A 14,906-nucleotide genomic window follows, 5' to 3' on the forward strand; every position below is an offset into this window, starting at 1 on the left:
GGCTTGGGGTCTTGAAGCTCCTCCTGGGCAGAGCGCGGTACTCCTGGGCAGGGCACGGATCACCCAGGCAGGGCACGGATCTCCACCCGACAGAGGCAAGGGACAGGAAGAGACAGAACCAACCGCAGGGTAACGGAAAGATGGCCTGTCTTACCCGACGGAGGCAAGGGGCAGGAAGGGACAGAACCAACCGTAGGGTAACGGCAATACGGCCTGACTTACCCAATGGAGGCAAGGGACAGGAAGGGACAGAACCAACTGCAGGGTAACAGCAAGATGGCCTGACTTACCCAGCAGAGGCAAGGGACAGGAAGGGAGCTAGGTACAGGGTGGCTCCAGGACAAGACTTCAGGCGAGACGAAGCGAGAGTTACCAGCAAGACAAGGCAAGGCTACAGGCGAGGAAACAGAAGACAGGGGAAGGGATACAAAGAGTAAGGACAAGAACAGTCCAGCAGCCACGCCCTGGTCTCTGAAGGTATTTATGCAGCCAGCCCCAACGAGCATCAGCTGCCTCAATTAGAGCTCAACAGGAACAGAAACAGGGTATACAGGAAAACCTGGAACAAAGGTCGATGGACCAGACTGTGAACCGGAATGCGGACTTCACGAACCAGACCATGACACCAGCAGGGTCTTGTGATCATAAGAAATATGCTTTTAAAAAGGACAATAACATCTTTGGTTGATCCCAGAGATGCTGCTGTAACGAAATGCACCATCATCTAAACCTACGACCATCAGGCTCCTAAACTGACCCCAAGCAATGAACTTGGCCCCAAGGTCCTTCTGCATATCAGCTCCGTTATGGATCCAGTCATTAACAGTCTCTTTTAGTCACTCATATGGCCTTAAAATCTTATTGTCTTATAGTCTTCATATTTGGCCAGGTTAAACTCTACCTGCCATTTTTTCACCCATATCTGCGACTAATCGATATCCTGCCATATCCTTTGCCTGCATTCTACGCTATCCATAACACCATCAATCTTCATATTACCTGCAAACTTACTAACCCACCCATCTACGTTTTCATCCACGTCATTAAACAGCTGTGGTCCCGGTATTGATCGTTGCGGAACACCACAAAAAATGAACCCCCAACCAGAGAAAGTCCTATCGATCACTATCCTCTGTCTTCTTTGGATAAGTCCATTCTGAATCCAAACAGCCAATTCGCTGTCGATCCCATACATCTTAGACTTTTGGAGCCTCCCATGAGGGACCTTGTCAAGCACCTTACTAAAATCCATATAGACAACAGCTGTAGCTCTATTTTCATCAACCATCTTCATTACCTCACCAAAAAACTCAATCAAGTTAGTAAAACTCGATTTGACCTACATAAAGCCATGCTGACTGTCCCTAACTAGACCACAATTTTCCAAAAACTTGTAAATATGATCTCTAAGCATTCTCTCTAGTATCTTCCCTACCATTGATGTGAGATTCACTAGTCTATAGTTTCCAGGATTATGCCTATTTCTTTTCTTGAACATTAGCTATTTGCCTGTGCTTTGGCACCTTGTCTAGAGATGACAAGAAGAGATTGATCAAAGCTGCAGAAATCTCATCTTTTATCTCTCTCCATAACCTGGGGTGTATCCATCAGGCCCTGGGAACTTATCCACCTTAATATTCTTTAAGAATCCCAATACAACCTTCTTCTTTATCTCGAAATGCCCTAGCATATTAGCACACTCCACACTGATCTTCCTATTCTCCACATCCTTCTCCTTGGTGAGTACTGATGCAAAGTACTCTTTTTGGACATCGAAGTTCAGACATCCCACTCGCTGCCTCCTACCAATCAGCCAATGCTCTAGCCATGTTAGTAACTTTCCTGTAATACCATGGGCTCTTAACTTGGTTAGCGGCTTCATGTGTGGCATCTTGTCAAAGGCCTTCTGAAACCCCAAATATACAACATCCACAGCATCTCCTTTATCAATCCTACTTGTAATCTCCTCAAAGAGTTCTCCACATCTTCCACAAGCCACATGTAGACTTGCAGAAAAACAGCTGTTTCATCTAGTTTCTGCCTAATACTCTCATCATTTTCCCTGCTCCAATTTAAGGAGCAAGCTCCAGACTTATCCTTATCTAGTTACTTTAAGACTTAAGGAGTAGTAACCAGAGTTTCTCCAGTGGCTCACCTACTGAAAGATCAGTTACCTGGCCAGTATCATTACCCAACACTAGGTCCAGTATAGGCCCACTTCTTGTTGAACTATCTTCGTGTTGATTTAAACAAGGCTCCTGGAAGCACATAACAAATTCTGCCCTGTCCAAAGCCCTTGCACTAAGGAGGTTCCAGTCTTTATAAGGGAAATTGAAGTCACCCTGTTGTTTTTACACTGTTCCCTAATCTGCCTGGATATCTGTTCCTTGATGCCCTAGCGGCCATTGGCCCTCGGTGTGATTGCACTTAGCTTATTTTTCAGTTCTACCCATGTAGTCCTTGATTAATAGTGCAACACCCCCACTTTACCTCCTTCTTTATCCTTTCCAAAACATCAAGAACCTGGAACGTTAAGCATCCAGTCCTGTACTTCTCTCAACCAAGTCTGTTACGGCCACAACGTCATAGCTCCATGTGCGGATCCACATTCAATATTTATCACCCTTACTCACAGCTTTAAAATGCCCACACTTCAACCTGACTGGCCCTTGGTCTCTATTACTTTTCCTAACTGGTCATGACATCGACTTTCTTTTCAATCCTACACCTCCTGATCAATCTGGTGCTCTGAATACCCCTGCCAGGCTAGTTTAAACCTCCTGAGCAGCACCAGCAAACCTCCCAGCCAGAATATTGACAAACAAGAGAAAGTCTGCAGGTGCCGGAAATCCGAGCAACACACACACAAAATGCTGGAGGAACTCAGCAGGCCAGGCAGCATCTATGGGCAAGAGTACAGTTGCCGTTTCAGGCTGAAATTCCTTGGCAGGGCTGGTTAAGTACTTCAGGCCGAAACGTCGACTGTACTCTTTTCCATAGATGTTGCCTGGCCTGCTGAGCTCCTCAAGCATTTTGTGTATGTTAGCCAGAATATTGATGCCCCTCCAGTTAAGATGTAACCTGTCCCTCTTGTAGAGTCAATTCTGCCCCAGAGGAGGTTCCAATGACTTAAGAATCCTAAACTCTGTCCCCCTGCACCAGTTCCCCAGCCATTCACCTGTTTTGTCTTTCTACTCCTACCATGACTAGCACGTGGCACTGGGAGTAATGGAAAGATTACTACCTTTGAGGTCCTGCATTTCAGTCTCTTTCCCAACTGCCCATACTCATTGCACAGGATTTCTGCCCACTTCTCCCCACAGTATGCCAACGGTGGGGTGTGCCATGACGTCTGGCTGCTCACCCTCCCCCTTGAAAATGTTCTGGAGCCACTCTGAGATATCCTTCACCCTGGTGCCCCGAAGGCAACACACCATCCAGGCATCTCTTTCATGGTCACACAGTCGCCTTTCTGTTTCCCGCCAACAATCAGTTCTCTGCACCTGTGAAGAGGAGGAAAAGCTGGAGACCTCAGAGAGGCAGTAATCATGACCATCTTCAAGAAAGATAGGTCCAAATGAAGTGCTTACAGCAGTGTCTCTCTGCTGTCTGCTACAGGGGAAATCGCCCCGGGACCCCCTCAGCCCTCCTCTTTCCAGTGGCTGGGGAGGTATTCCCTCATCTGCAGAGTGCATTACATCCACAAGAGGCACAGCGGGCAAAATTTACAGTGTGCAATAACCAAGAGGACTGCAAAGGGCAGCAACAGTGTACAGCCTTTCTTAACCTCACTAAATCCCTTGACTCCAATTGGAAGGGGTTGTGGAGTAACCCTTCTTAAATTCCAAAAAGTATTCCCCATCTTATGTTTGATTCACAATGGAATGCAATCCATGACCCAAACATCAAAGAACCAATCTCAGTAAAGAGCGGTGTCAAGTGTGGGTTTCAATGTCCCAATACACTTTCTCATTGCATTACAACACCTCACTTGTAATGAGCATGGAACCAGTCTACAGGACTAATGTTGAACCTACACGCCAGGACCCAAATCACTTCAGCCTTAGTAGCCAAGCCACAGTACAAAGTCAATATTTGCATAAGTTTGGTCTGGTCCCCAAATCCTAAGCACTTTCTACAGGGCACAATGGAGAGCATCCTGACTGGCTGCATCACTGCCTGGTATGGGAACTGTACTTCCCTCGATTGCAGGGCTCTGCAGAGAGTGGTGCGGACAGCCCAGCGCATCTGTAGTTGCGAACTTCCCATGATTCAGGACATTTACAAAGACAGGTTTGTAAAAATGGTCCATAGGATCAATGGGGACCCAAGTCACCCCAACCACAATCTACAGCTTCTACCATCCAAGAAATGGTACCGCAGCATAAAAGCCAGGACCAACAGGCTCTGGGACAGCTTCTTCCACCAGGCCATCAGACTGATTAACTCACGCTGATTTGAGTGTATTTCTATGTTACACTGACTGTTCTATTTATTATAAGTTGTTATAAATTACTATGATTGCACATTGCACATTTAGATGGAGACGTAACGTAAAGATTTTTACTCCTCATGTATGTGAAGGATGTAAGAAATATAGTCAGTTCAGTTCAACTCAATTCAATTTAATGTGCACATTTGGAAGCAGAACTCCAAACTGCCATCAGCTTATTCAGTGAAATATATAAGAGAATGGGTCTTACACTTAATGCGATGCACTGCATTGCTAGAGGCATCAGTATGGATGCCATACTGTTAGGATGAGTCAGGACTTCAGGACTGGTGACAAAAACTGGCTCGTCCTCTAAGAGCCTGCTCCACAAGAGTCTTCAAACTATCGTGATCTACTTGGACTTCTCTGATCAGCAAGTTCAGGGTCTTCTAGACTGCCATCATTGACATTCTGCAGAAGGAACATATGTTTAACACATGGTAAGCGCTGGGCGAGTCTGGGCCTGTGCTCAGCGGAGTTTGGAAGGAGGTGGAGGTTCTCAGAGGATCAGAATCAGTTTCAGGTTTATTGTCACTGACGTTAGTTGTGAGACTTGTTGTTTTGTGCCAGCAGTACAGTACAAGCATAACCAATTATGACAAGTTACAATAGATAAACAGTGTGAAAAAGGAATAGTAATGTCATGTTCATGGATTCATAGACCATTCAGAAATCTGGTGGCAAAGGAGAAGAAGCTGTTTCTAAAACAGAAACCTTATTTCCCTTGGGTACAAGCAGGCTTTGACTGACACCCCATGCTCATAACAACTCTCACAACGATCCTACTGTGGGTCTTCAGGCTCCTGTACCTCCTCCCAAATGGTAGTAATGAGCAGAGGGCATGTCCCGGATGGTGACAGTCTTTAACAAAGGACATTGCTTCACCTTTTGAAGATGTCACAATGGTGGAGGTACTTGTACCCATGTTGGGCCTGACTGATCGTAGGCATTGGTGCTTCTACAGCGGATGGTGATGTAACCCATCAGAATGTTCTCCATGGTTCACCTGTAGAACGTTGCTAGGGTCCTTGGTGATACACAAAATCTCATTTAATGAAGTATAGCTGCCGACTTGCCTTCATCATGATTGCATTAATCTATTTAGCTCTTCATAAATCTGAGATGTTGACATCCACACTTTGAAAATGCTCTCCCTTTCCACTACTGATCTCTCAATAAGGATTGGTCAAAGTTCTTCCGACTTCCTCTTCCTGAAGTCCACAAATCATTGTTTGATCTTGTTCGCGCTGATTGCAAGTTTGTTTTTGTGACACCACTCAACAAACCTATGTATTTCATTCCTTTTTTTAAAATTTCACTCGTCTTTGTCCCATCTGATATTCTGCCTATAACAGTGGGTGTCATCAGCAAATGTGTAGATAGTGTTCGAGCTGTGACTAGCTACACAGTCTTGAGTATAGAGAGAGGGCTAAGCACACATCCTGAGGGGAACTTATTTTCGTTGTCTGCAAGAAGGAGATGTTATCACCACTCTGTACTGACTGTGGTCTCCTGATGAAGGTGTCAAGAAGCCAATTATAGAGGGAGGTACAAGCCCAGGATCTGAAGCTTGTTTGCTAGTACTGAGAGGGTGATGGTGTTGAACATTGAGCTAAAGTCGATAAGCAGCAGCCTGACGGATGTATTGGTGTTGTCCAGATGGTCCAAAGCCCACTGGAGAGTTCCCTTTAACAGTACAGTCCGGGAACCAAGGGTCTCAGAATAAAGGGATGTCCCTTTATAAATGAGATGAGCAGGAATTTCTTCAGCCAGAAGTTAATGGATCTGTGGAATTCATTGTGACAGAGGACTATGGAAGCTAAATAACTGGGTGCACTGGGCAGAAATTGGTAGGTTCTTGATTGGCAAAGAAGTTAAGAGTTACGTGCAGAAGGCAGGAGAATGTAGTTGAAAAAAAATCAGCCATGATTGAATGGTGGAGCAGACTTGATGGACCAAATAGCCTAATTCTGCGCCTATATTTTATGTCCTTATGGTCTAAGGACTTCAACTGAGTTCTTGCGCCTGATGCGCGCGCACTTTATCATCTTTATATTCACGGTCGCGGTGACCCTCAGCTACCTCTCCACAGGATCGTTCCAAGAAGGGCTGGCAGATCTCTGCATCAGGGTCATAACCCAGGCACTATACTGGTAGCGAGGTCCTTCCATCTGCTTCGATTTCACTGATGATCAGGTGGCATCTCAGACACTGGAATTTACTATCTTTCCTCATTTCCCCTGGAATCAAGCATGCATTGACTGACTGCAGATGCCCATAATGGCTCTTACAAGGATCTCAGATCATTTCCTCAGCAGGATCCATTTCCAGCTGCTCAATGAGAAGTTTTTTGTGAATGGTGAGAATTTTCTCTCAGTAAATGTTTTTTTGCAAGAAGTATATGATGCATAAAATCCCTCGTTCTCTATTGATCAAGCCCACTAATGCTGATATTAACACGAAGATTAATGAACCCCTGCTCCCATTCGCCTGATGACTTGCTTTGGCCTTAGCAGTGAACGGCATCTTGACTTCAGAACTTGAATCTCCACATAAAATACACCATTCTCTGAAGGTCTACACTCTGCAGGGTGTAGAGTTCTCTGAGACATATCTTGGAAGGACATGAATTTGCTCTCAGTGTTGCATTCCTGAAAGAGGGTACAAACCATCTCCACAGATGGTGGACCCTGAGGATCACCAGGATTCCAGGATATCCTATTAACCAGGATATGCACAGCCCTTAGTGATTGTGGGATCTCTCTCCCACTTCCTTATGGCCTCTTTCTCATCCATAGCAGCCATGATCTCGTTGCCTGACAGCTATCCAACGGTCCTATTAGAAATTGCTGCGCCGATCAGCATCTGCACACCTGACCTCTCTTTGCACGCTGGACTTCTTGCAGGACATCACATCGAAGTTAACAGACTAGGGGGCTGGACGCACTTCTTATCTGGCCCCTCAGCTTTTTGACAGACTGTGGGAGGAAACCAGAGCACCCGGAGGGAACCCATGCAGTCACAGGGAGAACGTACAAGCTCCTCACTGAATTGAACCCCAGTTGATGATTACTGGCACTGTAAAGAGATTGTACTAACCATTGCACTACTGTGCTGCCCTTGGAGAAAACCTGGAGGAAACCCACATGGCCAGAGGGAGAACGTGCAAACTCCACACTGATGGTGCAAGGCAGGATTGTACCCTCCCCTCTGAAGCTGTGGCTCTGCCCACTGTGTCCTATCTCCAAGTGAATCTTCCCTTGCACTGTCCCATCAAACCCTCTCTGCTGTACTGAGAAGGTCAAACTCTCCTAGGGGAGCTACAAGGCAAGTTACATATCGAGTACTTCATCGAATTCTCTCATTGTCCCATCAAATACTTTCAAGGTAGCATGCTAGAGTTCTCTCTATCCAACACTTCCAGGACAGTACGTTAGAGCTCTCTCTACAGTTCCATCCAACAATTCCAGGAAGGTACAACACAGAAACAAAAAGCCAAAGGGGATGAGAGAGCAAGAGGAAGAGAATGGAGCAAGAGAGGTAAATACTAAGAGAAAGTGAGTCAAAATGAGGAGGGAAGATATAGGAAAGCAAGATACTCAAGGAGAAATACCTGTCAAATAATCTTCCAAAAATGTTCTAGTAACAATATACTTGCCAGGATCAGTTTTCCATTTTAGTTCTGCACTCCATTTGCTCCAGGTTCCCCGATAATATTGGTCTTCGCAGGGTTTTCCATGAACTCGAACTCTATACTCAGAGTCTGGCTTCAGTTCAGATTTCTGAATGACCAAATGTCGGATATCGTTCAGCACCTTTTTCACCTTTGCATCCTACAGGGGAAATGAGATTGAAACAGGATATAAAATAGAGTACAGAATGGAAAACTATCTGAATGTGGCTTTCAGAGCACACTGTCATTGCTGGAGGTTTATAGGTTGTGTTGCAGGTTTACATGGACACACTAGTACTTGATGTGCATGAGGCCAGGCGAGGGTGCGAGGGTGTGGTGGGTACTGGTCCAGGGAGGGGAATGCTTTAACAAGTGACAAGTAGAATTTGTTGTCAGTCACTGTGATGTACAGTAGTGAATTATGTTTGCAATAAAAATCAGCAGTGATTATATTCTGAAGTTATGGTGAACTTCCATGCTGATTCTATAGAACGGCAAATGAATAGTTGGCCTTGTTTTAGAAAGTGGAACGCAGAGATACCAGTTAATTAGCCATGAAAAAGATATGGGCTATGGGCATCAAAAATATCTTCAAGGGAGAGTCATGGGCCTCTTCAATTCAGGGCCAGGACCTGCTGGACAAAGGGATATGAAAACCATCAACCTCCCATACGGATGCTTGATGTCGATACAGATTTGATGGGCTGAAAAGCCAGTTTCTGAAATGTATCTATAACACTAAAACTAGGTGAGTAAATTTGATTGAGAATAATTGCTCATGGGAGGGAGAGGGGGTTGATGTTCTTGTTGACATTTGTGCAATTTGATTTTTTTTTACACATGGGGGGATGATGTTTTACTTTGAATGGCTTCCATGCTGTTTTTGGTTTTGTGGCTATCTGGAGAAGACGAATCTCAGGGTTGTATACTGCAACATACTCTGATAATAAATGTTCCTTGAACCTTGAATCTTGAAGCTTAAACATTACAGGAGTTTAGGATATTTCAAAGTGAAGGATATTACATTGGAAACTAGTTTAATATACTTATTAAAAACCATGTGCAAGTCTTGATCATCTGTCCTGATATCTGCTTTTCTAGCTTTGTCAAAATGTGTTTGTTAATGCATGGTTGTTTCTGCATTTTCTAGTCTGAACATTGTCCTCCCATTCCCTGGTCTTCTTCTTATGTTGTTTCACTTGCAGACTGTGCTTGCTCCTAATTTTCTTTGCTCAATGCCATGAGACATCAACGTTTATGTCTGACAGGAAGATATTCCAACCAAAATCATCAAGTGTGAGGTAAATCTGGTACAGGAACTAGCCAGATTCACAAAGATTCAAACCAACGAGAATAACTGGGCGAGCAGCTGGCAGAAACAGTTTAATATGAAAAAGTGTTGAGAGAGTAAGGAACTCAGGTCTCTGATCTTCAACAAGTAAAGTTCTGATTGAAGGGGAAGTCCCTTCAGTTATTTCCTTCTCTAGCTAGTAAAAACTGTGTTAGGTAATTCACCGTGTAGGAAGTAAAAGAAGTTGAAACAATATTATCCCTCACCTCCACATCCTTGCGCCTTTCCAGTCCCTCACTCCCCTCACCATTCCTCATTAGTTTCTTCTGTCCCTCATCCCTCTGCTTCTCTCTAACCACTTGATCTTCACCTGTCCCTTGCTTAGCTATGGACTTGATTTCCTCCATCCCTCCCCTGACTCACATCCTTTGAGCAACTCCTCAGTCCCTTGCCCATTCCTCCATCTCTCTCTGTTACCTCTGCTGGCCTCCTTCTTCAAAATGGAGGCTGTCCAAACCGTGCAACATCTGGGAGGAAAAGGTTAACAAAGATCAGGTGCCCTCCTTCTACCCAGACTCCATCTTTACTCTTCTGAATCTTTGCACAACAAACCTTACAATTTCTCACCCACAATAACTGCTTAGTTTTCACAGCTGTGATCTTCTATAACATGGGGGTAGGGTAAGGTGTCAGAGAGAGAGAAATATATTCAGCCTGGTATACTAACAACTATGACAGGAAATTGAACAATAAAAGTCACATCTTGAAAAATAAAAGGAAAAGAATGCAGATGTTTCCTGCTACTTTCTCCTGACCAATCATGTCTTGGGGCAAAGTGAGGAGAATAAGGCAAGATGTTAAGAGTGATGTGCTGCTGAGAATGATGCTTGAAACTCAATTTATACAATTTATATAAATAGTCTGGATGAAGGTACTGAAGTCTTGGTTGATAAATTTGCTGATGACATGAAGGTGAATTGTGCAGAGAGCATGAGGAGGCTACAAGGGGGATATGAGCAGGTTAAATGAGAGAGCATAGAATGTAATGTGAGACATTAGCCACGTCACTTGGAAACATAAAAAGAAGCACTTTATCAAAGTGGTCTGAGATGAGAAACAATCGGTGTTTCCCAGTTCATTATGCATAAAAAGGCTTGTCTGTAAAGTGTCAAAGGTAATTAGGAAAGCTTACAGAGTGTGATTGGCAGTGTAACTCCATCTTTCTCATCATGTGGCAACCAGAAATGCTCACATTACTTCAAGCACAGCATAAGCCAGTGTTTTGTAAAGTTTAACATTACCTTTCAACTTTAGTTTTTATGTCCCGACCTATGGAGGCAACCACAGCGTGCAGTGTTGCTCACTTTACTAAAGGAAGTATGTTATTGCGTTAGAAGCAGTCAGAGAAGGTGAACTAGACTAATTTTTGAAATAGACAGATAAACAAGTTATCTTGTGAGGGAAACAAGGGAAAATTTGCAGATGCTAGAAATTCAAGCAACACGCACAAAGTGCTGGAGGAACTCAGTAGGCCAGGCAGTGTCTATAGAAAAAAGTACAGTCGATGTTTCGGGACGAGACCCTTCAGCTGGACTTGACTTGTATCCATGGGGATTAGAAGAGAGAGAGGTACTTGATAGAAACACACACTCAGTGACCACTTTATTAGAAACACCTGCTTGTTAATGCAAATATCTAATCAGCCAATCATGTTACAGTAACTCAGGGCATAAAAGCATGCAGACATGGTCAAGAGGTACAGTTACTGATCAGACCAAGCATCAGAATGGGGAAAAGATGTGATTTTAGCGACTTTGACTGTGGAATGATTGTTGGTACCAGATGAGGTGGTTTGGAATCTTGGAAACTGTTGATTTCCTGGGATTTTCAGACACAACAGAAAACAAAAGTTGTCCAGTGAGCAGTGGTTCTGTCGGCGAAAATGCCTTGTTAATGAGAAAGGTCAAAGGAGAATAGCAAGACTGGTTCAAGCTGACAGTAACTCAAATAACCATGCGTTACTACAGTGATGTGCAGAAGAGCACTTATCAAAGCACAACATCTCGATTCTTGAAGTGGAAAGACTACAACAGCAGAAGACCACGAACACACATTCAGTGTCCACTTTATTAGGTATAGGAGCTACCCAATAAAATGGCCACTGGCTGTATAAGATCGGAGAGGGCTGGAGAGGGTGGATGCGGAGGTGTGTCCTCTTGTGGGAGAATCCAGAATTTGTGGTAACTGTTTAAAAATAAGGGTTGTTCTTTCAGAGAGGGTTGTGAGTGTCTGAAATATTCCTTAAAGAGCAGCGGAAACAGAGTGTTTGAATATCTTTAACACAGAACTAGATCAATACTCGCTAAGCAAGGAGGTAAAAGGTTACTGTGGGTGGATGGAACATGAAGATCAGTTTACTATCAAATCAACCATGGCCTTACTAAAAATTGAGTAGGTTTGCAAGGCCATGTGACATACACTTGCTCCAAGGTTGTGTTTTCATGTGCAAGTTCATTAGTAGGGGACTATTCAAGGTTAGTGATTAAACTAAAGAATAAATTTCTCCAAGCAGACAGACTGCAAGGGACCTCAGTTGGTATACAGCATCTCTCTGGCAAGAGAGAGCAGTCAGGAAAAGGTTTCAGCCCTGGCCATTAACGGTCTCACCACACACATTTGGCATCAGACTGTATTGCCATTTCACCACCTGCAGCAAATAGAGAGAAATTTCATCAGGGTATGCTGTGTCACAAGATAGTTTTGTTTAAATTCCAGTAAAATATCTTGTGATGTGGCATCTGTTGCTCAGATAGGATGGGACAATATATCTGCCTTTTCAGGTGACGCAATGTGATAAACCCACAACATAAGCATCAGCCCAGGAGCAGCAGAAATTAAAAGGGGATTCATAAGTAGTTTGGGCCGGCCGGTGGTGTAGTGGCATGAGCACTGGACTTCGAGACAGAAGGTCCGGAGTTCGAATCCAGCTGGGTCCCAACCTGAGTAGCAGCAGTATCTGTATGAAAGAAAGGCCTGGCAATCTTGCCTTTAAAACCCTTGAAAATCCATAGGGTCGCCATGAGTCGATGGCAACTCAATGGCACTCAACAACAACAATAAATAGTTCAGAACCAGGGTGGGAGAGTCACAGACAGGGTTGCAGAGGGGAGAGGGTTCAGCGATAGTAATTAAAAGAGTTGGTTGGACAGATACCCAGGGATGTCTGTGGGATGGGGTGAACCAGCAAAGCATTGGGAGTGACGATCAGGCAGGCAATGCAGATTAGAGATGGGGGGCTCTGCTGTGTGAGATCCTGGGGATCTAGTTTGGTCCGCGAGCTGGGGTGAGGCGGGGAGGGGGGGATGGTGGTAGTGACGAGTGCTGTTATGGCTGCATTTTAAGAAACATTATTTATTTGCAGCAACCGCTCTAGGAGAAAATGGGCAGTCAGGGTGGAAGAGAGGGAGCACTTGTAGTCGGGTCTGCTAAAGACTGATTTGTGATCCGAGCTGTGTGTCCCTAACAAGCTGAATGTTGTGAATGAAGGGGGAGGAGTGAGGAGCTAATCCAGCCTCTCTATTCCAACCACCAGCACAGTTCTTGGCGACCCTTAGCTCTCATACTGTGCAGACCGCCAGATCCACACGACATGATACTGAACCTGAAGCTATCAAATATTATTGCTTTACTGACTGAAAGGATTTGTTTGTTCTAGTCACAGAGTCACAATGTAGATACAGGCCCTTCAACCCAACTGGTTTATACTCAACAAAAGCTAAGTTTCATTTGCCAGCATTTTGGCCTATAACCTTCTAAAGCTTTCCGATCCACATACCTTTTGAAATGTCTTTTTAAGTTTGTGATCGTGCCTGCCTGAATCATTTCTACTGGCAGCAGTTTCCACATACTGTAGACCCCACCCTTTGAGAACAAAAATTACTCCTCAAATTCCTCTTAAATCTTTATGAGATGCCCTCACTCTCTTCTACACTAAGGAATAAACATTAGTCTGCCCAACCTTTCCCTATGACTCAGTGCCTGAATCCTGGCAACAACCTTGGAAACCTCTTCTGCAGTTTTTCCCCAGTTTAATAACATCCTGGCTATAGCAGGGCAACCAAAAAGGAATAGAGCACTCCAAAAGTGGCCTCACCAACATCCTGTTCAACCACAACATTACCACTCATCTCTCTTGTTAATTTGCCTGACTAATGCGGGGTTTAAAAAGAGCCCTGATGCTTTTCAGCTCTTTTTCGGTGAGCTGCAAACAGCACGGGGCCAATAAAAAAAGAAAGGAGGTGTAAACAGAGCAGCCATTGTTGGAGTGGGCAGTGTTGGAGTGGACTGGCTTTGGCTCAACAGGCTTGGGCAAGAACAGGCAGAGGTTCCAAGTAATTTTCTAGTAAGTTGTCCCCCCGTTAGCATATAGCTAGTGCACTGAGAATGGGACTGAAGGTATTGGTATGTTCTTGGTGTGAGATGTGGGAATTCTGGGACACTTCCACTTTCCCAGATGACTACATCTGCGTGAAGTGCACCGAGCTGCAGCTCCTTAGAGACGACATTAAGGAACAGGAGCCGCAGCTCGATGACCTTTGGCTCATTGGGGAGAATGAGGAAGTGCTTGACAGGAGATGCGGAGATGTAGTCGCCCCTAAGTTACAGGAGGCAGGTAGCTGGGTGACCAATAGGAGAGGAAAAGGAAGTAGGCGGCCAGTGCAGAGTACCCCTGTAGCTGTCCCCTTAATAATAAGTATAACTTTTTGGATACTGTAGGAGGGGTCAACTTACCAGATGGAAGCCGCGACGATCAGATCTCGGGCACTGAGTCTGGCCCTGTGGCTCAGAAGGGAAGTGGGGAGAAGAGGAGTGTATTAGTGATAGGGGATTCCATAATTAGAGGAGCAGACTGCAGATTCTGTGGATATGAAAGAGACGTCTGGATGGGATTCAAACCACAAACAAGAAGAAATCTGCAGCTGCTGGAAATCTGAGCAATGCACATAAAATAGCGGAGGAACTCAGCAGGCCAGGCAGCATCTATGGGAGAAAAAAGTACAGTCGATGTTTCGGGACGAGACCCTTCGGAGTGCTGCTGAGTCCTCTGGAGTATGTATTGGTACCAACAGCATAGGTAGGAAAAGGGAGGAGGTCCCGAAGAGAAGATATAGGGTGTTAGGCAGAGAGCTGAAATGCAGGACCTACAGGATTGCTGCCTGTGCCACATGCCAGGGAGGGTAGGAATAGGATGATTTGGCAGATGAATGCATGGCTGAAGAATTGTTTGCGGGAACAGGTTTTCAAATTTCTAGATCATTGGTTGCACCTGAACCCGAGGGGGATGAAAATCCTTGTAGGCTGGTTTGCTAGAGGTGTTAGGAAGGTGCTTAAACTAATTTAGTCATACTCATAGTCATAGTGATACTTTATTGATCCTGGGGGAAATTGGT

At 44.7% G+C, this 14,906-nt stretch overlaps 1 protein-coding gene across 3 annotated transcripts in view; it reads right to left on the reverse strand.

The window, feature by feature from the left end:
- LOC134351306 (interleukin-9 receptor-like) overlaps positions 1-14,906 on the reverse strand; it is a 66,429-nt gene that overhangs the window by 11,791 nt on the left and 39,732 nt on the right. For all 3 annotated transcript variants that reach the window (XM_063057374.1, XM_063057375.1, XM_063057376.1), the window contains one exon: positions 8,151-8,325. In XM_063057374.1, the coding sequence (XP_062913444.1) occupies positions 8,151-8,325 (175 nt within the window). The remainder of the gene's footprint in view (positions 1-8,150; positions 8,326-14,906) is intronic.

The sequence above is a fragment of the Mobula hypostoma genome, chromosome 9 (assembly GCF_963921235.1).
Source record: "Mobula hypostoma chromosome 9, sMobHyp1.1, whole genome shotgun sequence".
In the NCBI taxonomy this organism is placed as follows: domain Eukaryota; kingdom Metazoa; phylum Chordata; class Chondrichthyes; order Myliobatiformes; family Myliobatidae; genus Mobula; species Mobula hypostoma.